Source organism: Mastigoproctus giganteus, chromosome 8 (assembly GCF_048544385.1).
Source record: "Mastigoproctus giganteus isolate SK-2022 chromosome 8, ASM4854438v1, whole genome shotgun sequence".
Taxonomy (NCBI): Eukaryota; Metazoa; Arthropoda; class Arachnida; order Uropygi; family Thelyphonidae; genus Mastigoproctus; species Mastigoproctus giganteus.
In genome coordinates this window covers 22391019-22413759 of record NC_143582.1, presented here as the reverse complement: position 1 = coordinate 22413759, position 22741 = coordinate 22391019, and the positions used below count along the sequence as shown (strand labels likewise).

At 39.9% G+C, this 22741-nt stretch overlaps 4 protein-coding genes across 4 annotated transcripts; all 4 read right to left on the bottom strand.

The window, feature by feature from the left end:
* Positions 1-2875: 2875 nt before the first annotated feature.
* On the bottom strand, positions 2876-4120 carry LOC150081350 (cuticle protein 14-like). Its single transcript, XM_090379708.1, has 3 exons — positions 3980-4120; positions 3767-3865; positions 2876-3383 (listed from the first exon to the last, which is right to left on the bottom strand). Exons 1-3 carry the CDS (start codon positions 3983-3985, stop codon positions 3006-3008), a joined length of 483 nt encoding a protein of 160 aa, XP_090235834.1. The 5' UTR covers positions 3986-4120; the 3' UTR covers positions 2876-3005.
* A 1664-nt stretch (positions 4121-5784) lies between these two features.
* Positions 5785-7206, bottom strand: LOC150081349 (cuticle protein 14-like). Its single transcript, XM_090379709.1, has 3 exons — positions 7080-7206; positions 6284-6385; positions 5785-6195 (listed from the first exon to the last, which is right to left on the bottom strand). The coding sequence occupies exons 1-3, from the start codon at positions 7083-7085 to the stop codon at positions 5860-5862; spliced, it is 444 nt and encodes a 147-aa protein (XP_090235835.1). The 5' UTR covers positions 7086-7206; the 3' UTR covers positions 5785-5859.
* Positions 7207-14512: 7306 nt separating this feature from the next.
* LOC150081348 (cuticle protein 14-like) lies at positions 14513-15796 on the bottom strand. The gene is made up of 3 exons (XM_090379710.1): positions 15665-15796; positions 15224-15325; positions 14513-15055 (listed from the first exon to the last, which is right to left on the bottom strand). The coding sequence occupies exons 1-3, from the start codon at positions 15668-15670 to the stop codon at positions 14729-14731; spliced, it is 435 nt and encodes a 144-aa protein (XP_090235836.1). The 5' UTR covers positions 15671-15796; the 3' UTR covers positions 14513-14728.
* A 4016-nt stretch (positions 15797-19812) lies between these two features.
* On the bottom strand, positions 19813-21065 carry LOC150081347 (cuticle protein 14-like). Its single transcript, XM_090379707.1, has 3 exons — positions 20935-21065; positions 20464-20565; positions 19813-20344 (listed from the first exon to the last, which is right to left on the bottom strand). Exons 1-3 carry the CDS (start codon positions 20992-20994, stop codon positions 20009-20011), a joined length of 498 nt encoding a protein of 165 aa, XP_090235833.1. The 5' UTR covers positions 20995-21065; the 3' UTR covers positions 19813-20008.
* Between the last annotated feature and the right edge of the window lie 1676 nt (positions 21066-22741).

Genomic DNA, 22741 nt, shown 5'->3' with positions numbered 1-22741 from the left:
AAGAGTTATTCAATGAGGGGAGTGCCAGAAGTTTATCAAATTGTAGCAGGGTTCTTAATGATTTTGTAATAACTGAGAGCAAAGTGGAGGAGAAATTGTTGAAGTTAAACATAAGAAAAGCATCTGGGGTGGATGAGATCTATCCAGTTATATTAAAGGAGGCGGCAAAGGAAGTAAGCAAACCTTAGCCATAATTATGAGAGCTTCCTTGGATTCAGGGGAGGTTCCCACGGACTGGAGATGTGCAAATGTAACCCCAATTCACAAAGGGGGATCGAAGGGTGACACGAGCAATTACAGACCAGTTAGTTTAACTTCCGTTCCAGGAAAATTCAGACACAGCATGGGTTTGTTAAGGGAAAGTCTTGTCTGACAAATTTGATAGGATATTATGATGTGGTTACAAAGGAACTGGATGCAAAAAATAATCCTGATAATATTTGGATTTCAGGAAAGCTTTTGACACTGTTGCGCATGGAAGACTATTGTACAAATTGGAGCAGAATGGTATTAAGGGTAAGTTGCTACAATGGATAAAAGGATGGTTGAGTGGCAGAAGACAGAGGGTGTTAATTAATGGGTGCTGCTTTTCGTGGACTAATGTTATTTGTGGAGTCTCCCAGGATCTCGTGATGGGCTCATTGTTGTTTTCCATAATTATCAATGATATTCATCAGGCTTAATGTCCAAATATGAAGACGATACGAAGGTTGGCAGGGTTGTTAATAACAGTAATGGCCGTGTGCTACTTCAACATGATCTAGAAAAGTTAGGCAGATGGGCTGAGAAGTGCAACTGAAGTTTAACATTTAGGTCATGAATGGATTAAGCAGGCTCAAAGCCGATAAAATTCTGTCTGATGCTGAGATTATGCACCTGAGGGGACATAGATTCAAACTGAGGAAAGGCAGTTGTAGAATAGATGTGCGCAAATTCAGCTTTATTCAGCAGGTAGTTGATTGCTTGAACAAACTTCCATCTGTCGTTATGCAAGTTGATAGTTTAAATAAATTCAGGGAAAACTGGAAAAAACGTTTGGACAGAATAAGCCAGTTAAATGGGAGTTTTTTTTTTTGTTTGTGTGTTTTTTTTTTTTTTTTTTTTGGCTGCTGCTGCATAAGCTTGATTTCTTTGATCATATGTTTCTGCTAATGCTAATCTGGAGTGCGTGGAGATTATAAAAGATGCTTCATATATTCAGCGGACAGAGGCGTTTTCTCAGAGCTTGGAATTGGCATAAGGGGTTCGAATATGAAAATACAAAAAGGAACAAAGTAAATCGTACAGGTCCCTTAATTGATTGAAAGCGCATGAGAAATGGGGGATGAGGCCAGCAGATTCTTCTGAACGATTCTTAGCTGAGGAGGAGATTGACAACTATAGGCCATTTAGTTTAATTTCTGTAGCAGGAAAGATCATGAAGTTCTTCAGCTCTCCCAAGGATTTTTTTGGAGTCTGTTTTCTGGATTAACAGAATTCAGGAGCATCGCGACAAGAATGGTCCCTTGAATAGAACCCATCATGGGCACGTTTAAAAGAGGTCATGACTGACCAATATGGTAATTTACTGTGATGTAGACATTTAACGAGTGGATGCAGGTAGTAATTTTGAAATCATGTATCTAGTTTTTATTAATAAGTGAGCTGTCTCTCACGTAAGGCTGATGTATAAACTGGAAGAATTTGGAGTTGCTGGAAAAATCCTACGCTGGATGATATGCTGGCTAAAAGATAGGAAATATAAGGTTGTCATTATGGATTGTTCCCTCCTGTTTCTAATTTTCATAAATGGCATTGACGAGGGTATCCAAGGAAAGTTGTCAAAGATCCAAACCCTCTCCAGAAGCGCCTTTTTAGCCACTTTGCAGAGGGTTCACATCCTTAGGGGGATTCCTGGGTGACCAGATGATCTGATCAAATATATAACGGAAGATCTGATTGAGATTTACGAGGTACTGAAGGAATTGATTAAAATGTTCTCCCTCTTGGATGAGATACGAACAAAGGGATGGAAATATAAAATCTCAGTGAGTAGCACAAGATTGGATGTGTTCACAAGTAGTCCAGCCAACAAGATAGCGAGACGTTTGATGTCTTCTAGGTAACTTCTATAATCTCACAATGTGATCGAAGCAGACAACGTTCTCCCTGATATCATCAGGAATTCTGTTCGAATATCTCAACTTCCATCTGAGATACAAAAATAAAAACCAGCCCGCATTATTTTTGCCGGCAAGGACGTGGTATCCTTGAGAGATGCCTCCCCTTAGAACGTTGTCTGCGTGCATACGACCTTTGAATTTCCGAAATTGTCCATTAGTTCGAACGAGAGAATTTCTGCTTCATCATTAGACATTTTAAATGGTGTCCTCTGGTGGATGAACGTGGAAACATTTATATTTCAGGGCCGACATATTTAAGAATATTTGCGCAAGTTCGTATGGAATTTATTTTTCTTCTTTTCATTTATCGAATAATTATCTTTAGGTTTTTGTTTCTGTTGCGTTTTTCTCTCACTCTAAATTGTTTCAAGTCTACTCGTGGTCGTTTAAGTTAACTTTATTGAGGCTGGGAATGTTTTTTTGTAACGTGGTGTATGTATATGTTTGGATTTTGTATTCGTATTTATTTTGAAATTTTTATCACTGGAGGTTTATCATTATTTAAAAAAATATATTCCAAAAAGGATTTTCTTGAAAATTAACTGATTTCCAAATCACACTTATAGAGACGGGCGTGTAGTAAGTTCATGGAGACAGATGAGTCATTTGTATGTAATATTCGGCCTATATACTTTTACTCTGAACTTTCATTTTCTGGGTTCAGAAACGGCATTTAATATTTCATTGTATTGTGGACAATCAGGACACAAAAATCAAAATGAGATATTTAATTTTTCACTTTTCCTTCGATACATAAGCTCAACCGGAACCAAGACTCCATTGAACACAGGCCATCGAGACAATTTTCTGAATTATATACAGGGATGGCAGGACGTTCGCATCTTACCACCAGCGACCATCCCAGTTGCCAGCCCAACCCCAAGGATGACCAGCGTATCCAAGATGACCAGCGTATCCAAGATGACCGCCATATCCAAGATGACCGGCATATCCAAGATGGTGACCAGCCCAGCCAAGGGCGTGTCCCTTGTTGATGGTAGCGTCAGCGGGATCCTTGGGTGCGACTCCGGGTTCGTTGCTGCTGATGTCAGCGCGGAAGCCAGCGGCATCAGCTACGTAGTTCACCAATCTGCTACGACCATCGGCATCAGTAAGACCATAAGAGCCGACCTTGTTGCCCGCAATATCGCCATGTTCTCTGCGGAAGGTGCCACCGGTGGCATGACCCTCATTGTAACCGAAGGCATAATTGCCAGCAATCTGTGGAAAAAGAAAGTCGTTAGAAGAAGTAGACACGAATATAATTAAAGAAGACCACAGTTACTCCAGCAACATACATTTTCAAATGGAAACTATTCAAGTTTGGCATTAATAATATTTTTGTAATTATTTAAAATGATCCACTAAGTACACATCTACAATTAGGGTCTATCGAATTATATAATCGTCTAAAGGTGGTAAGATTAAGAAGAGTCTTAAGTTTAATTCGAAAATGCACAGAGTAGAATGTAAAATCTTGAACAAAATTAGAAGACATTCTTGGAATGTTAGCATCGTGAGAGAAGATTCTCTCTATACAGTCGGATTAATTTAAAAGAAAGAAAGAAAGAATGTAATAGGTATGGAATACTGTTGGTACTTACATCTTGGCCGCGATAATCGGTACTGGCACCACCTGCCAAGCCGTGATGCAGAACGGAAACTGCATTGGCAGCGGCAATAAAAGCAAAGATAACGAGGACCTACAAAGAGAAGCATTGAGTTAAAATTACTGTCTATTTTATATTTCAGAAATTTAATCCTAAGACTTAACCTACTTGTCGCCAACAGAACAGACTTGTGTCGGAGACCCTTACCTTCATGGCGATAGTTCTTCAATGGATTCTCCTAGAAGCTGGAGTTGCCTTCTCTTGCAGCCACTATTTATATCCAGCTAGAATCGTGGCTGGGGACGAATTTGTATGCTGTCAGCACCTTCCATCTTAATACTGTCCATCTTGCAACAAAAGAAAGATAACTGTCTGTCGATCGGGTGAATTCTTACAAAGCCAAGGTTATTCGTCGAAGATACGTTCAATTTAGAGTCGACGCCTTTCGTTCTGACCTCCACAATTGCACGTGTTGTTTTAATTGGGTCAATCGATATGGCGTAAGATACGGAAGAATCTGTGGGAGGGGAAAACCGCCATTTTGCTGCTTTCATATTGTGATCCTCAAGTAGGAAGTCACGCGATTCTCCCCACACCTATGCGATGCCCCTCGGTTGCCGGCCGGCCGGCCGAGAGTAAGATTAAAAGTGAGATCATCAATTGACAGTTGTTTACATAAATCTCCCGACTGGAATATCAAGATCCACGAGGAAACAACATTTGTTTTTCATGGCCTTCATTGTGCGATGGGGTGTGTTTAAATCATTGTTCTTCTGGATGAAAGTTACGCCGATGTTCCCAGGATACAATTAATAAGGTCTTAGCGACCAAAACACGAATCTGACTTGATTTTAATACGTAACCATGGCTGCCGGTGCCATGGTTACGGTTTTTGTTCATTTCATATTTTTATCGCGGTTGCTATGGCTACTTTATCTCTTTCGTGTTTCTAGTCTCTGTTGCCATAGTTACGCTGATGTCCATTTCATATTTATAATTTCGGTTTCCATAGTTACGCTGATGTCCATTTCATATTTCTAGTCTCTGTTGCCATAGTTACGCTGATGTCCATTTCATATTTCTAGTTTCGGTTACGCTGATCTCCATTTCCTATTTCTAATTTCGGTTTCCATAGTTACGCTGATATCCATTTCATATTTCTAGTCTCTGTTGCCATAGTTACGCTGATGTCCAATTCCTATTTCTAGTTTCGGTTGCCATAGTTACGCTGATGTCCATTTCCTATTTCTAGTTTCCATAGTTACACCGATTTTCATTTCCTATTTCTAGTTTCGGTTGACATAGTGATACTGATGTTTTTTATTTCCGGTTTCCGTTGCCATAGTTACACTGACGTCTGTTTTATATACTGAAAAAAAATTGAAAATTGCTTTCGTTTTATTATGAAAGAGATTTCCATGGTAACTTCTGCAATATCAAATTGGTTTGATTTACAACTTCAGACGTTCACTCGGACTGAAGTAATTTATCGACATTCGCTGACAGCATTAAGCGATCAGAAATTCTGCGCGTAGAACTCAGCTTCCATCCGAGATGTAAAAACAAAGAGCAGTCTTGTATTATTTCTGTTAGCCAAGGACACCGTGACCTTCAGCAAAGCATTTCCTTTAGAATGTTGTCTGCGTGCATGCGACCTCTGAATACCCCAAACGCTATAAATTGTCTATTAGTTCAAACAGCGCATTTGCTGTATCATTAGACAGATCACCCAATTACGCCATCTGGTGATCGAATATGTAAACTTCTAACATATGTATTTCGACGCGGTGAGAGAAAGATTTAAGATTGTTTTTGTAAGAAGCAAGAATATTCACGCAGGTTTCTTTTTTTTTTTTTTTAATTATTCAAGAACCTTTAAAATTTTTAATTGGGGGTGTTTGTTTCTCCAATAAATAAAAACAAAATGGTCCTAATGATTTTTATTTTTTGGGCACAATTCACGTAGTACATAAATTACTTCGAAGACCGAAGGGGGAGGGTTGCGATAAATCAAAGGCTAAACATGAGATCGTAGGAAGGAATCTCCAAAGTTGACAAACATCGAAATTTTTGGGGCCATTGTAAACTTAGAAATAAAGTCCTCCGTGGTATAGTCCTCCGTAGTAAGGGGCGACACCAAGATGTCCAACGCCATATCCGTACACACCTGGATGGGGGAGTAGACCGGGTTTGTTGATGGCCACAGCTGCAGGATGCTTGGGTTCCACTCCTGGTTCGTTGGTCTGTACATTGGCACGGAAGCCAGCAGCGTCTGCTACGTAGTTGACGACCCTTCTGCGTCCATCAGCCACGGTAAGGCCATAGGAGCCTACTTTGTTGCCTACAGCATCTCCATGTTCCCGACGGAAGGTTCCACCAGAAGCATGACCTTCGTCGTATCCGAAAGCATAGTTTCCAGCAATCTGGATGAAAAAAAACATAAGAATTACAAACTGCCATCAGTAACTTCTATTATGGTACAAACATTGAACACCGAAGACGAAAACTTACATCTTGAGCACGGGTTTGGACGCTGGCTCCTCCTCCATAGAAACCCGGATGAAGAACGCCAATTGCGTTGGCGGCAGCAAAAAGAACAGAGAAGATGAGGACCTAGAAAAAATAATATTAAAATAAGTATGTATTGAAAATCTTGCTCTGTATAACTCACATGAAATGAAAGGTAAGGAATTTCTGGAATATTCGAGAATAGTCCGGATAGGTGTGGAAAGCTTCTGAATGTGGTAGAGCATTGCAGAAGATTCCTGAATGTGGTAGATGAGTCTAGAATATTCTAGAAAGAGGAGCTTTGTTTCAATATTATGAAAGTCTTTAGATGAGTCTAGAGTTTTGCAATAGGGAGGACCCTGGGTTCGACACCTGTTTCGAAGAGCTGTAACTTATAAAATCAAATGTTTCCAAGCGATATCTCACAGTTGAGCCTTGCACAAACTTAGAAATAAAGTCTCTTGACTGCAGATATTGTCCGAAATGTGCCAAACAAACTGCTGTTATAGAAACAATAGCACCTCGACAAAATACAATGGTGATCCTAATAAACTGCACACCAAGTGTACATTACATAGATAACTAATTACAGAAATTAGGCTCTTCTCTGAATCTTGCAGTTTGAATAGACTGCTTGTTAATTTTAACTTTCTCGTTGGCTTATTGCAAATTCTGTCGTTAGGTGTCGGGTCTGCACTGCTGCTACGCTGACGAATGCCAACACGTTGAAACAACAGTCAGGGTAGCGACATCGCATTTCCTTCTCTGTTAATAAATTGGATAAAGGAAATATTCTTACCTTCATTGTGCAGCTCTTGGACAGTGGATTCGTTTCGGATTTTCGATGTTGTTGGGATCAAGACCCGCTGTTTATAAAGGTCCCTTAGCCACGTGACTGCACTTGGGGGGATAGACACAGATGACCACTGCCGAGAAGGAAAAACAAACATTTTGTTGGTATTTTTGATGAAGGCCGATACCTGCTCTAAGTGAACGAGTCCAGTAAGCCAGGACATGCGCCCATTTGTTTTTTGACCTCGGTTTAAGTGGGTCATTTTGCGTGTCCCGTCCAAAGAACTACACCACACCCTTGAGAGAAAGGTCGAACGACTGGAAGAGCCGATCACTGATCTTCTTAATTATATGCGAATGAAAAAAGGACTGGTTTAATCAGGGACCAACGAAGAAGACTAAAATGTGTCTAGGACAGAGGAGCGGATTTATAATTTTAAAATTATAAAATTTAAAATTATTTAATTTATTTATTATACGTATAGTGCGTTATAAATACCCGGTTTCACACCGAGAAAATTCCACGCATTTGTTCCAGATTAGGTAGAAGCGTGTCTTCCGTTGTAGGCATTCACAAAATTCCCAGTTTTCTTCTCATTCTAAAAATTAACAGCTAGAACTACTTGTAGGTGTACAACTTTAGCAAGCATGCGCATTCCCTATTGCACAGACACCTCTGAGTTGCGTTTGCTTTGTATTTTTATTTTATTCTAGAAAAAACTTCAAAATCTACAGTACCGCTATTGTGCTTTGAGTCATCAACACGATTATCAAGTTTATATAATATTAAGCCTATATTCTTATGTAATTTTATATACACAGTACAATTTTAACATTGTCGGGGTCCAAATGGAGAGCCCTGAGGATCCCCAGTTGTCATCATATAATAATCAGAGTGAAAACTTACAATGTCTGTTGGTAAGGTAGTATTCAATCCCAGTTGATTAAGTGGAGTATTGTAGTGTCTCTAATTTCATTTTAGTTTTTATGGCTCAGTTAAGAATGTACGAAGGCAATAAGGCAATGAGGGGTCAGCATTCTTGTGCCTCCACTCATAAACTCAATGGTTCAGATATGGACTTTTATAAACAGACTTAATTTCTGAATGGAATTAGAAACGCAGAGCTCCCACGTTTACATAATAAAAACACGAAATATCTTACGTGTGGTTGTTGCGTGATCAATGAAACTCGCTGCAGGGGATGGATAATAATACGGTGTGTTGAATGAACAGGCGTGACGTCATAGAAAACAAACAACGTAACGTGTAGTGGTAAAACAAGTTCGGTAATGTACGCAGGGCCTTCATTTCAGGAGCGTTTGATGGTCAGATAAAGAAAGAAGAAGAAGAAGAAATATCTTTATCTGATCGTTAAATACAGCAGGGAAATGGAACTGGTGAGCTGGTGACTTTGACTTCACTTTCTATAATTAAAGACTTAACTGACACATACAAACAATAAATTCAATTCCACAAAACCAAGGATTATTTTTGGCCATTATAACTAATCATAAAACTTATTCATTGCATGACTAAATTAAAAGTGTATCCCATCCCTGTTTCTATAGAAATGGGATATATTTAAAAAGAAAGGGAGCAAGAATATTTGCTGATGCTACCGAGGCAGTTTTAGGTGGGTCGGAAAAGTGCTAACTTGGGGGGGGGATTCACAGACTAAAAGATTAACAGTAGCTGCAGACAAAGGTGAAAGTGATTCTTGCACTGCTTCTTGGAATGAGCAGTGGCCTGGAGGATTGGGTGCTGGGGCTTTCAGGGACTGGTGGGACATGTATACTTCCATGTACACTAATGCCAATTCCTCATGTCTCCTGAAGCTACTAGAAAGAGCCCTCCTTCCAATTCTAATAACTCACATACTTCCAGATGCCTCACCACAAATTCATTATTAATTACCAAATTGGTCCATCATTACCAATCTCCTTGCCACCACCCACAGCATCCTTACAGCATTTAAGAGAAAATAACTCCTCATAACGTACCTCGACATCGAAGCAGCTTTTGATGCTGTTCAGGTACTTGCCCTCCTACAACTGTTTGAAGACCACTACTCTATAGTCGGAGATGCATTGCACTTCCTCTCATCACTCCTTCTCAACCGTACTCTCATACTCCATCATTAAAAAAAAACTATATCAAGCAAATATCTATAGGAGTACCACATTGGGGAGTCCTCTCTGGTCTCCTCTTTACTCAATTATATCCCCTTTCATAAGCCAGAGACCAGATGTATTGTCTTACGCGGATGATTTAAAAATATTGACTACCATCCAAGCAAACCCAGACTCCTCTAGGATCACAGAGGAAATTAACAGTGTCCTCGTGGCACTAGCGGGCTACCTTAAACAATTTGGCCTTAACATTAATCCAGCGAAGTCTAAGTGCATGCTCTGCTCCCTGAAGAAAGAAACAACAATCATCTCGCCCAACATCAGTGGAGTTTCCATCCCGACCGTTCTTCATCATTTAGATTTGGGGGTTGTGTTTGACACAAAACTCGGATTCGACAAGCACATTGACAAACTCAGACGTGTGGCGTACTTGAAATAGAGAGCAAAACTACACCTGCATTACGTCTCAGACAGGGTTACAGCAACAAAATGTGTCAGGACCATTATATACTCCCCAGTATTTTATGAAGCTGAAATCTGGGCATCAGCAGCACCCAAAATCACAAAACCCATCTGATCTGGGCAGCGGAATATTGGCTCCTCAAATGGGCAACTTACAAGCACAGGTTACCACCCTATATTCATACAACTGAAATGGCCCAGACCCTGGGAATCCCCACGCTGCCCTCTGTCATTGACAAAAAAAAAAGACTGATAATCACAGTAAAGATGTTGATTGGTCTGATCACACCTCCTTCATTCTGGGATCTCTGTGGCTGGAGGATTCCACTTGCCCAGCTCAGAGCCACCCCAACTATTTCCCTTCTTCATTCACGCCTCCACCTATCGAATCGTTTTCTACCACACCAGATGCTCGGACGAATCCAGGACATCGATGCCGACCTGAAGAAATATCGACTCAGCCCAACACACTCCATAGACCGCGAACTGTCAGCTGCATCTGCCAACCCCCTTAACTAATAGAGGGAATGGCGACCACAGGGAACGTAGCGCCACCATCTCCTGACAAAGCATTGCAACTCATCGACGGAAGTGAAACTGCCCCGGTTGGAGACCCCTCTCAATTAATTAGTGAGCATAACGAGAAACGAGCCTGACATTGCTCTTGCTGCTATGTCCCATGAACTGTGAGGACAATGGTCACTGCTGTAAATGGTATTTTTCATTTTTGTTTTGAGTACAACGTCTACAGGAAAGATAGACAGGACAGAAAGGGAGGAGGGATTATGCTGTTAGGTAAGAAACATAAAATCTAAGGAAGTGCATCCAATTGATGTTGGTGGAAAAACATCAGAGACATCTTTTCTAATGGAAACTCCAGAAGGAAGGGATGAATCAGATTGTCCACTGGATATTGATGGTTCGAGTGTTGATGATCCTGGTCCAGTAGTTGACAAACTTAATGAGTATTTTGCATCTACATTCACACATGAGGAATTCGGTAGGAAAGTGGAGGGCAGAAGCTTTTTAAACTCGAACAGGGAGCTAAAGTATTTTGTAATAACTGAGAGCAAAGTGGAGGACACATTATTGATGTTAAACATAAGAAATGCACCTGGGGTGGATGGGATCTGTTCAGTCATTAGATAATTTGGGCAGATGGGCTATGAAGCGGCAACTGAAGTTTAACCTTGACAAATGCAAAGTACTGCATATGGGTAGAAGTACTGCATCAGAGAAAAGTACTGCACTCAGGGTGGTGAAGTATGAAAAAGACCTGGGGGTAATTTTGCAGCCACATATGAAGTTTTCTGGGCAGTGCAGAGAGTCTGCAATAGAGTATCTCATGTTGTCTTGCCAATGATATGCAGGAACCTTGCTAGCAGGGACAAGGAGGTGATCGTCCCCTTGTACATTGGTTTCCAAAAATTTAAGGACCAGTCAGGTTTTCACCTGTAGCTTCTCATAGGAGTGGCCTGTGTATGGGAAAAGCATACCAAAGGAATCTCATGAGGTACAAAAATGATGAAGGAAACAACACTGACACAACAAGGTACAGAGGGACTTTATTTAAAAATAGCAACATAGCACTGGATGCCATGATACAGATGCATCACTTCCAAAGATGGAACAAACGGAAGAGGTGGTCCTCAGTAGGAGATATGGCCACCCCTAATGTCGATGCAGGCTTTGCACTGCCTGTTGAACAACGTTGTTGATAAGTTCTTCCGGAAACATTGTCCATTCCTCTGTCAGCGCCATCTTCAGCTGATGAACATTTTCTGGTGGGTGTGGATGTGCCGCTAAGCGTCTTCCCAGAGCGTCCCATATGTGTTCGATGGGATTTTGATCAACGGGAACGGGCAGGCCAATCCATACGAACAATGTCCTCACATTTCAACAGCATATCAACAGCTGCAGTGCGATGGGTGTGGCGTTATCATCTATGAACACGAACTCGGGGCCAATACCACCTCGGAACAGACACACGTGGGGAAGGATTACCTCAGTACAGTAGCGTTCACCGGTTACAGTACAGCCTTCCAGTATTTGGAGTTGTGTACGTCCATCCAAGATAACGCCTCCCCAGACGAAAACACCTCGTTCGCCCTATCGGTCCCTTTCAGTGATGTTCGCGGGGTGATACCATGTGCCAACCTCTCGCCAGAATCGCTGCTGAGAGTGAATTCTACTCTCATCAGTAAAGAGTACCTTAAGTAAAGATTTTGTGGTTGTAACCTTTAGAAGTAGTGTTGGTCCTTAGGTTTTGCATACCAGTGTATAAGGCCTCATTTCAGGAAGATTGTAGAGTTGCTGAAACCAGTACAGAGAAGGGCAGCAAGTATGGAGCAATCAAAGTTATGGTCAGCAGGTGATGTAGATGTAAAAGATGAAAGCGTTTCGTTGTGTGGGACAACAGAATGTGAGTTATTGATGTGTGAGAAGAGTGCGTTTAAAGAAGATCTCTCTGAATGTGTCAGGTTTAAATTAGATAGGTGGAGATAAGTAAATGAGAAGAAAAGAAATAAAGTTTTAATGTCAAAAGGATGTGTTGATATTGTTGCCCAAAACAACAACAGTGGTTGCTGTTGTTGTTTTGGGTTCAGTTCGGGTCTAGTCCTGGGAGTGTCCCGTGAAGAGTTCCGTCGTGCTCTACAAAGGATGTTTTAGTAGGGTATGTTTGAGGGGGCATGGAGGGAGAGAAGTCTCAGGGTTAAGACAGAAAGTATCGAAAAGGTAAAGTAAAATGGTACCTCTGTTGTCCAGTTACTCCTCAATCAGCAAAGTTATTAAGGAAAGTCTAGGTTATTAGGGAAAGACGAGTAACAGGCCACCTGATAGTGCCCCTGGCTCCTCTACAGCTGTGGTAATTTCCTTCAATATTAACAGAGAACTGTTCCCGAAAAAAGAGTACTGGAAGAGCTATATGGCAGACCTCAACTAAGAAGAGAGACTTCACAGCACTCCGCGGAAGGAATCCCCTTAAAGAAACCCCACCGCGAAAGAGAAGGGAGTCTTCTGAACTGTGTTGTATTGGAAAGGGTGCTCAGATAAAGTTGTAGATTATTTTAGAGTAAGGTTGAAGAAACACGAGAAATAAGGAAATGTTCAGTATTGAGTTGGTTTATTGGTTGAAGTTGCAAATCGATATTGCTAAAATTAAGAGAGATATAAGGAATTGTTAGTATTGAGTTAACTTATGGATTGATATTGTAAAGAGGATTGATATTGGTGATTACGATTGATTCAGTTTAGGGTTTGTAGGGGAAAGAGATTTGAGATTGGTAATTGAGAGAAATTTTATGGAATGAGAAAAATGAGTTTGATTAAATGCAAATGAATAGCAGTTATTTATATACTTCTAAGCAGTTTTGTATAATACCAGACTTTGTTTTATAATATTTGTGTCATTGCTCATATCTATGGGAAAATTCCTCAGCTCCTGGAATTTCTGATATTTTAACGTAGTTATGGAACTTCTGGACCTTTGTGCTTTAACTTCGATGCCCATTTTCCACTCTTCTGGACTCATCGGAATCTTTCATCCAGGGACCTCCTCCAGCACACGAATTCTTTATATTGGGACGTTCCTGGCGGATCTTCTAATTCTGGAAACGGTTCTCTAGAACTTGTTGCCTTTGCTAGACTGGAGTACCATTGGCTATTCTCTGACCTGCTACCCAGAATCTGAACATTTTCTTACTTCTCAACTAATCCTTTCTATTTTCTGTTCAACACTGCGCTTATCAGATACATCTTTGGAGTATCGCATACCTTTGGGATGGTCTTTCGACACACAAGTGACTTCCTTTGTTTTCTCAATTGTGACTCCTGCTAAACCTGCTCCAACTATAATGTATTTCTGAAAATCGGCAAGATCACCATCAGCGAATCGACTAAATCCCAGTTCATTTGACACCAAAGACGCCAGTTGCAAAAAGTTTATAATTTTTTGCCATTGAGCACATAAAGTAGGACTGATCTTAGATGAATTTTATAAATAAACAAATAATATTGATGGAAACCGCCAATAACTCTTTTAAGAGAGTCTAACTTTGTCCAGGATACTTTCGCAATGTTTGAGATATGAAGATTGGAGATTAGTGGCTCTGCTACAAAGACATCAAACATTTTCAAGGTTCATACTAACTTTTTAAATCATGTTATTGTTGTTGAGAAACTCAATCAGTTTTTTGTATGTGAATTGGAAAAACTCTCAGCTCACACTTCTCCTGATTAACTATCATTTCATTCTTCTTCAGCCTCACTGAAGTTGAGAAGATTCAAGCAGAGGTTCATTTAAAATTATAAACTCGTTGGTATTTCCTACTGATTTGTAAATTTTAAGTTGTTGGAAAAGGTGTTAATTTTAAGTTGGTTATTTACTAATCATTAACATAAATAAGAAATAGCAGAGGTTCCAAGGATGAACTTTGTGGTACACCAAATTCTGGTTTAAAAGAAACATTATCTTTAAAAGTTACTGACATTTCTTTCCCTTCCAAGTGGTTTGCAATCCAGTCTAAATCCCTCTCTGAGTTCGTAATGTCCCAATTTTTCCATTAATCTCCTGTTCCCTCCAAAATTCTAAATTTCCTCCAAATTTGAAAGAGATGGAAGGAAATACAAATGATTGGTTGTAATAATTGTACGTATCAACAGTATCCATCATCTGAAGATGTTTTTTACGTGGTTACTAGCAAGAGAAATGAGCTTTAGATTTTAATGAGCAAACTTGATTATTAAGCAGTTTGGATTAGTATCTTCAATGTTCTTTTGTCTCAAAACTTACTGAAGTTGAGAAGATTCAAGTTTACTTTAACAATAAAAGATATAAACACTAAAGAGTATTTTTAGATATTTTATTAATCCACAATTCTCATACAGAAACCGTTGCTGTGGGACCACAAGGTATGCGAAAAAGGACCAGCACACGATGAGTCACCGCAGGAAACTACCGCATCTGGAAGAGTCCACGAAACAAATCCAAGCACCATAATTCATTTGGCATTACTTCAGCAACAGAAAACAGCATGAAAGATTGTAGACTTCATCAAATATCATTTAGAAATAAAGACCTCCGTGGTAGAATCCACCGTGATAGGGGGCAGCACCGAATCCGAGACCATAAACTCCTGGATGACCAACAAAACCGGCCTTGTTGATGGCCACGGCTGCGGGATCCTTGGGTTCAACTCCTGGTTCGTTGGTCTGGACATTGGCACGGAAACCGGCAGCATCAGCGACATAGTTGACAACACGTCTGCGTCCGTCAGCAACGGAGAGACCATAAGAGCCTACCTTGTTACCCACAGCATCACCATGTTCCCGACGGAAGGTACCGCCAGTGGCATGGCCCTCGTTGTATCCGAAGGCGTAGTTTCCAGCAATCTAGAAACGCAAGGGAAACGAAAAAATTCAATACTCTTTCAAAGAAAGTATAATAATTCAATTGTCTCAATAAAATTGAGACACTGTGGTCAACTGTACTCAATAAATTGAAAATTGAGGTAAATTGTACTCAATAAAATTTTACAGAAATTTTAGATCTTAACTTACGTCTTGTGCACGAGTCTGGACACTAGCTCCTCCTCCATAGAAACCTGGATGGAGGACGCCAATTGCATTGGCAGCAACAAAGAAAACGGAGAAGATGAGAACCTGGAATTAATAAAAATTATCTGAATATTATTGGGTACTTTTAACCCCATAAGACAACTTTTGTATTATGAATACCAACAGTTACTGTATATGTGAAGAAAATATCAGAACGTTACAGTGGCCAGCACAGAGCACCGCCCAAAACCCAAATGTCTTTTGCAGTTTTATCTTACACTTTAGATATAGATGTACCTCAACTAAACTAAGCTGCAATATTAAAATTTGATCTCTTCAAGATTCAGTTTACATCTATCTTAACATCTTCTTATAAACAAGTAGATTTAGAAGTTTTCTTAACTTGGAGGATAAAATGATCGCTAAAAACTCAAAGATACTTACCTTCATTTTGCAGTAGTTTCCTGGAGATTTGGTTCCTTCGAACGTGTGCTGTTGGTCTGTTGGAAATCCGCTGGTTATAAAGGATCTCCACACCACGTGACCTGTTCTTGGAGGTAGCCACGGATGAGCACCAACAAAAATCGAATAATTTTCTTATTTGTTATCGACGAAGGTCAATCACTGTCACATCTGTGTTAAGCTGATCAAGTTCATGTAGCGAGTGGGGTCTGTTGTTTTTGACCTTGGTTTAACTGGGTCATTTTCTTAAGTGTGGTCTGAAAAAACCAAACCACACCCTTGAAAGAAATGTCAAAAGAATAGATGACTCGATCAATGATCTTCTGCATCGTTCCAATGAAAAAAAAATGATTTTTATCAGGTAGAAAAGAGAAGGAGATATTCTGACGACAGGTGGTGATCTGAGAATGAAAGAGCACATGCATGTGTCTAGAGAAGGAAGTCACTGAAATCTATGCACAGTCAGTGAGTGGATATGATGGAGCAGTGACAGAAATACAATAAAGTAGAATTATTTCAGTATCCATGAATTGCAAGTCCTCACTGTGAGTCAGATATTCTCTGAGCAGTGCAAACAGGTGCCAGGACAGCTCATGGGGTATTGTCAATGATATAGTAGGGAAAAAGAAGGAGGTGATTATCCCTTTGTATAAGGCAATGGTTATTCCACGTCTTGAGTACTGCATACAGGTCTGGAGGCCTCATTTTAGGAAGACTATGGAGCTGCTGGATGAGTACAGAGAAGGGCAGCTACATTGGTGAAGGGAACAAAGGGGCTCTCTTACCATTAAAGGCTTCATTTATGCAAATTGCAGCGTCTGGAGACCAGGCACCTGCGAGGCGATCTGAGGTATTTAAGGCTCTGAATGGCTTGAGAAACTCAATGCTGATGGGATTCTTTCTCTAGCTCAGACCACAGACTATTGGGCAATTCAAATTGAGGAAGAATGGTTTCTGAATAGATGTGTGGAAGTTTGCCTTTAGCTAACGGGTCTTTGATTGCTGGGACAAGCTCCCATCCGTTGTTATGGATGTGGATAGTTTGAATAAATTCGAGGAAGCACAAAACAAACAATTGCAGGGGATGGATAGGTGAAATGGGATCTGTTTTGACTGATGCTGGATAAGCTTGCTTTTTTGCATCGTTTGCATTATTAATATTAATACTAATATATATATATTTGTGTATACTTCTACTGTATGGACAGACGCTACCAATGTTTGCTATTTCTTTTTTTTTTTTATTTTTAAAATCAATATTAGACCTTCAGATGGTCATTATTAAAACCAGATTTCCATGAATTAATTCAATCTATAATTTCTACTACACTCTGGTAGATCGAAAAAACATTTCTAAAAATTGCTGATGACATCATGGACACACCTCAATACGGGTGTAGTGTCAGCATCCCGATATTAGGGTGTGTCGTTATTGCTTCCATGGTGGCAATTCATTCCATTGATCGAAAGCATCCTCTGTGAAGGAACAATTCCCACAGTTCAAGCCATAACTCTTCTTAATTAGTTTGAATATACACTGAGTAGCCACATTGTAAGATACCCTCAACCTTTTCATGAAATAGGACACAGGAAAAAGATCACGCTTCTGTAATTTTAATTTATTTGAATAAATTTTGAGAAACCATGCAACCCTCACCTGAGACTGACTAGTCAACCACGTGGTCTATTAAATCAGTCAGTTACTCATCCATCAAAGCATCCTCCTTGTGCCATATTTTCTAAACCGCGTGCGATTACGTTTTTATGGTGAGATCAAACATGGATTCTGTTGCAGAGTTTATGCGGTGAGAAAACGAAAGATATTGATTTTGTACTTGAATTTCTGTGGATTACAATTTTTGGGAAATGCGTGCGAAGGACGGTGACTCCAAAAAGCAGACATGGAAGGGAATGATGAGGAAGAGAAACAGTTAATTCATTGAGTCTGGTTGTTGTTGTTATAGGGTTTTAGGCTCATCAGAAACTTAAGACCATATTGAACCGTATATAACATGTCAATTTGCTGATTTGCTGGACGAAAAACCCGAGTTCCCGGGAGAAAAAACCATGCTGTCCTCGCCTAAGGCTGACTTACTCAGTGACGTTGAGAAAAGGACCGAGAAAAATTCTTCGTGTCGTTGACAATATTTCAACTAAGGTCTTTTCCACCCGATGTGTGGAGGACAGTGATTATACCAACTGCTACTCACGAGGGCATTGAGTCTAGAATTGAATGGTGACTGGTTGGGCAAGAGACCTTGTAAGAGACGGCGATTATGTAATCTGAATTAGTATATTGGGTCCATGCGGCCCTCGCTTGAGACTTTACTTTTTCAAGGAACTTGCAAACATGAATGACACGAGTCACAATTTTCACTGGAGAAATCCATACTGACGGAATCCTTATTGGTGACATTTATCAGATAGAAGATGTCAGAACAGTGTGAGAGCTGGCATTTATGGGTTTCTCCACTAATTTAGTTAAGGTTCTGGTAAGTGCAATGCGGTGTAATTGGATGCAGAGCTATGTAAAAGTCAGCTCTATCTTTAGATAACGATGCAACAGAACCATGAGGATATAAAAGAAATGGATGTATGGTTGGACATAAGTTGTGTCCAAAACTTTGGCTAAAACCCAGAAGCCTCACCTAATAATTGGACAATGGTATGTTTTTTACCCTTAGCCTTGGTGCGTTACCAATATTTCTTCATGATTTGTACAGATGTTGGTTGTCAGTTATGATGAGTTGTTGTTGTTGTTGTAGAAGGATTTTAGGAACATCAGCGACTAAGGCCTTATTGCTCCGTGTATACTGTCTATAAATTGAGTATGTCTATGGTTGATTTTCTTTTTGGTGGACAAAAAATCCGAGTTTCCGGGAGGGAAACCATACTACCCTCGCCTGAGATCGACTAAATCAGACACGTTGTGAAAAAGATCCATGAAAATTCCTCACCTTATCGACGGGACTCGAACTCAGGTCTTTTCCGCTCAGTATAGGGAGAACGCAGATCCTACCAACTGTGCTACTCAAGAGGGCTTGTGATGAGCTAACGGTTATCCATTTTTCAAAGCTTAAAAGGAGCAGGAGGTATCAGCAGACATCATTAGGCACATTAAACGTTTTGAATTTCAGTAAGGTATCGCTGAAGTCTGTGCTCTGAGGGAAATTTCATATTGGGCGTACCATCAGATCTTGCATTGACTAATCACCTATTTAGAAGTCAACTACACCTCGATGGACAAGAACTTGAAACTTTCAAGGCTGTTAAAGGTATTCGCCCACATTCTTGGCTTCGAAGTGAAAGGAATGTGTATAGGATGATGGCAAAACGTATTAGAGACCGAAAGGAAAGATTACTTGGTTAAAACATAATTCCATATACGAGGTCTGTTCAAAAAGTATTCGAATTAAACTCGTTATTTCTCAAAGTTGTTTTGAATAGAGCGCACTGAAACAAATGCCTGGACATGTCTCGTCTTATCTCCACACAATAAGCAGTCCAGTAAATTTAAATTCGGCTTTCTCAAAATGCTTCCAAGAGCTGCAAGATCATTGGACTAAGTACATCGTCTCAGAAGTGCATTATTTCGAAAGGGATTAAGTGTCTAAGTGTACTTATTTTCAATACATTGTATCTGTGTGAATACTTTTTGAGTTGACCTTGTAGTTGGGTTATTATTTCGAAAAAAAAAAAGGATCCATCATGGTTGGTCCATTATGGATGGACCTGTTTTTTCGCTTACTGATGTTGGATAATCTTAGACAAACTTTGAATTGATTCTCTTGTTTTTTCCTCCTGGTTGAGAAAAGATTTTCATCCAGTTTCCCTCTCGTGAAATCCATTTATCTCATGGTTGATTTTTATTGTTATAAATGAAGTACAAATTTTTAAAATCCTTTCAAAAATCGTATTTTAAAAGATTGCAATGTCATTGAAATAAGAAGTATTTTTCGACTTATTCGTGTATTAGGTGTTCTTATAAGTTCTTATATTCTAAAGATCTCCATAAGAGAGCATTATTTTACATTTATCATCTCAACTTAAGGTACTTTGGTTTCTATGTCCACATCTTACAGGGTAATTGAATCAAAACATGTCAGTCATTAATAAGAGCTGAGGCAAAGTTAGGAGAAAACGTTTTATTTGTGCATAGTTGTCAGACAGGGCCAGTTATGTCGTGAAACAAGAGGTAAGCGAAGTGAAATCCAGCACACGATCAGCAACCAGAGGAACCTTCCACAAATAGAAGGGATCACTGAAATATTTACAAGCAGTTGATTTGGAATTACCATAGCAACAGTTCAGAATGATGAGGGAAGTTTAGTAATAAAATCCACCGTGGTATAGTCCACCATAGTAGGGGGCAACACCAAGATGTCCAACACCGTATCCGTATACACCTGGATGGGCGAGTAGACCGGGTTTGTTGATGGCCACAGCAGCAGGATCCTTGGGTTCCACTCCTGGTTCGTTGGTCTGTACATTAGCACGGAAGCCAGCAGCGTCTGCTACGTAGTTGACGACCCGTCTGCGTCCATCAGCAACGGTAAGACCATAGGAACCTACTTTGTTGCCTACAGCATCTCCATGTTCCCGACGGAAGGTTCCACCAGTAGCATGACCTTCATCATATCCGAAGGCATAGTTTCCAGCAATCTGAAAAGTGGAAAAAAATACAATTAGAACTCGGATGTCTTTTAATGAAATTAAAACAAAATTATCCACAAAGGTTGGAAAGTAATTTTTATGGGAGGAGATGCTAAATGGACACTTACGTCCTGAGCGCGGGTCTGGACACTAGTTCCTCCTCCATAGAATCCAGGATGGAGAACGCCAATTGCATTGGCAGCGACGAAAAGAACAGAGAAGATGAGAACCTACAGAAGATAAAATTTAAGACTATCCATTAGCTCCAAATAGCAACTTGAAGATCCTAATAAAAGTAACCTGAGACGAGAACCGAAAATCAGTGAACTGATTTATAATCTTAAGATCTTATAGGATCTTAATAGGATCGGTCATCTTGAGATCATATAGAATCTAAACTGGATATTCTTTTTTACTTAGGACCATTAATATCAATTGCAATGAATTGGAGATTATTTTGAATGATTATAGAACCTATGTATTTTAAATTTCTACCTTACGTTTCTACTAGTCTCAATCTTAAATAAATTCTTAGCTAATAACGTACAGAATTAAGAGAAACGATTTCCTCCTCTTAGCAAAACTCAAAGATTTCTTACCTTCATTTTGCAGTAGTTCCGAGAGACTTGGTTTCTTTGAACGTGTGCTGTTGTAGGCATGGGAGCAGGGCACTTATAAAGGTCCCCAAATCACGTGACCCTATCTATGGAGATAGCCACTGATGACCACCGGTGTCAGGAACATGAAACAATTTCCGGTTCTTTTTGTAGCGAAGGTCAAGTTATCTTTGAACGCGAACAAGTTCAACTCTTCTGCGTGTCCATTCCTTTTTCTGTTGACCTCGTTTTAATTGGGTCATTTTGCATTGCCCTTTTGGAAGAACTGCACCACACCCTTGAAATCAAGGCAAGAGAGTGGAAGATCCGTTCAGTGCTCTTCCTGATTAAGAGTGAATGGAAAAACCGCAGATTTTATCAGTGATCAGAGAGGAGGAGGCGTTTTGGGTGTCTAGGACACAGTGGATCGACGTTGACCAGCCTTGGTCACATGATACAAACCTGTTGATTGCAGTCCATTGACGTAATATAATCGATATGTTGGGAAGTGAACAGACTGAAGTTAGCCATAAATTCAAGGATACATGGTCTATTTTTAGAGGGTGTCCAGATCTAAAAGATATGTAGTGATGATAATAATAGTTTAACCTGTTGCCAACTGAGGGCTCAGTGATTGACTCATCCCTTTAGCGAGTGAGAAAAAGTACGTGTCGTGTGGGAATGTTTCTGTGTAAATATACATAAATCTTTATTATTCAGAAGCAACAGTTCATCTTTTGCTCTCAGAAGAATGGGTTGATGGGAGGAAGGTTTTATCTTTGTGAGAGCATACCATGATGGTGAACTTTTCCGAGGTGATTGAAAGATAGCATCCGAAAATACTAAACTAATTTTGTAGTGTCACTACCAAGGTCGCAATTGGCCAGTTGGATGTTAGTGCCAGGTTTGATAACAAACGATTTTTATGTCATCAACGTAGGATAGGAAGTTTGGTTTATCAGTGAGAGAACGGTGCTGTGATAAAGAAAATTCAAGACATTACACCTCCTGTGAAAAGACCCATTCAAATAGATTTCTGGTAAGATGATTCCATGGTATCAGGATGGAGAATCCCTGCAGACAGCAATATAGAGAGAAATGAATGTACGTGACCAGTTCTGGAGTAATAGTGACAGCAGATTCTGAAGTTAACTTGTGGATCAGTGGTATCAGAGGCTGAATTTATGTCAAGAAATGTTATGTCAAGAAATGTTATGCCCCCTTCAGCAGCCTTTGGAAATGAACCAAAGATAACTTTTGTTACAACGACGAGTTTGGTAACTGTGGATCTCTTTAGTATGGATTTGTTGAGGTCATGATGGAAGAATTTGTTGAGTTAAAACATATAGGAGGAGTTTTTCTACTACCTCAAGAGGCGTGAAGCTTTAGCTATTCAACAAATATCCGTCATTTGTCTTTCTTGTATATCTTTCTTTAGACGCGACCTTCAAATCTGGAAACAATATTCCAAGTGTGGTTGCACATTCAACTTATGGATAGGGTTCATTCTGTGAAACGGCGAGAAGTGCATGTAATGTTAGGTTTATGCAGTGTGTCCATATGTTGTTTAGCTGTTTCTGGCGACTTTGCTATCAGCAAAGCGATCGTCTGGAAAACCTGCCCAGTACCCGTCTACGCCATGAGGAGACGGACCAATTTTGCCTGTTTTAGGGACAAATATCCCGCTGGATATAGTGCGAAACTAGTGGGTGTGAGCAAAACGGAAAGCATCTGAAATGATTCCACCCATCAACAAAAGTCAGTGGGAAAGAAAAAGAGGAAAGAGAAATTAAGTGAATTGAGGACAGAA

Coding starts and splice junctions, on each gene's coding strand:
- LOC150081350 (XM_090379708.1), bottom strand. Junction 3,384..3,766: donor CCGATTATCGCGGCCAAGAT/GTAAGTACCAAC, acceptor CTTTTTCCACAG/ATTGCTGGCAATTATGCCTT.
- LOC150081349 (XM_090379709.1), bottom strand. Junction 6,196..6,283: donor TCCAAACCCGTGCTCAAGAT/GTAAGTTTTCGT, acceptor TTTTTCATCCAG/ATTGCTGGAAACTATGCTTT.
- LOC150081348 (XM_090379710.1), bottom strand. Junction 15,056..15,223: donor TCCAGACTCGTGCACAAGAC/GTAAGTTAAGAT, acceptor TTGCGTTTCTAG/ATTGCTGGAAACTACGCCTT.
- LOC150081347 (XM_090379707.1), bottom strand. CDS start 20,994: ATGCCTACAACAGCACACGTTCAAAGAAACCAAGTCTCTCGGAACTAC. Junction 20,566..20,934: donor GGAACTACTGCAAAATGAAG/GTAAGAAATCTT, acceptor TATCTTCTGTAG/GTTCTCATCTTCTCTGTTCT. Junction 20,345..20,463: donor TCCAGACCCGCGCTCAGGAC/GTAAGTGTCCAT, acceptor TCCACTTTTCAG/ATTGCTGGAAACTATGCCTT.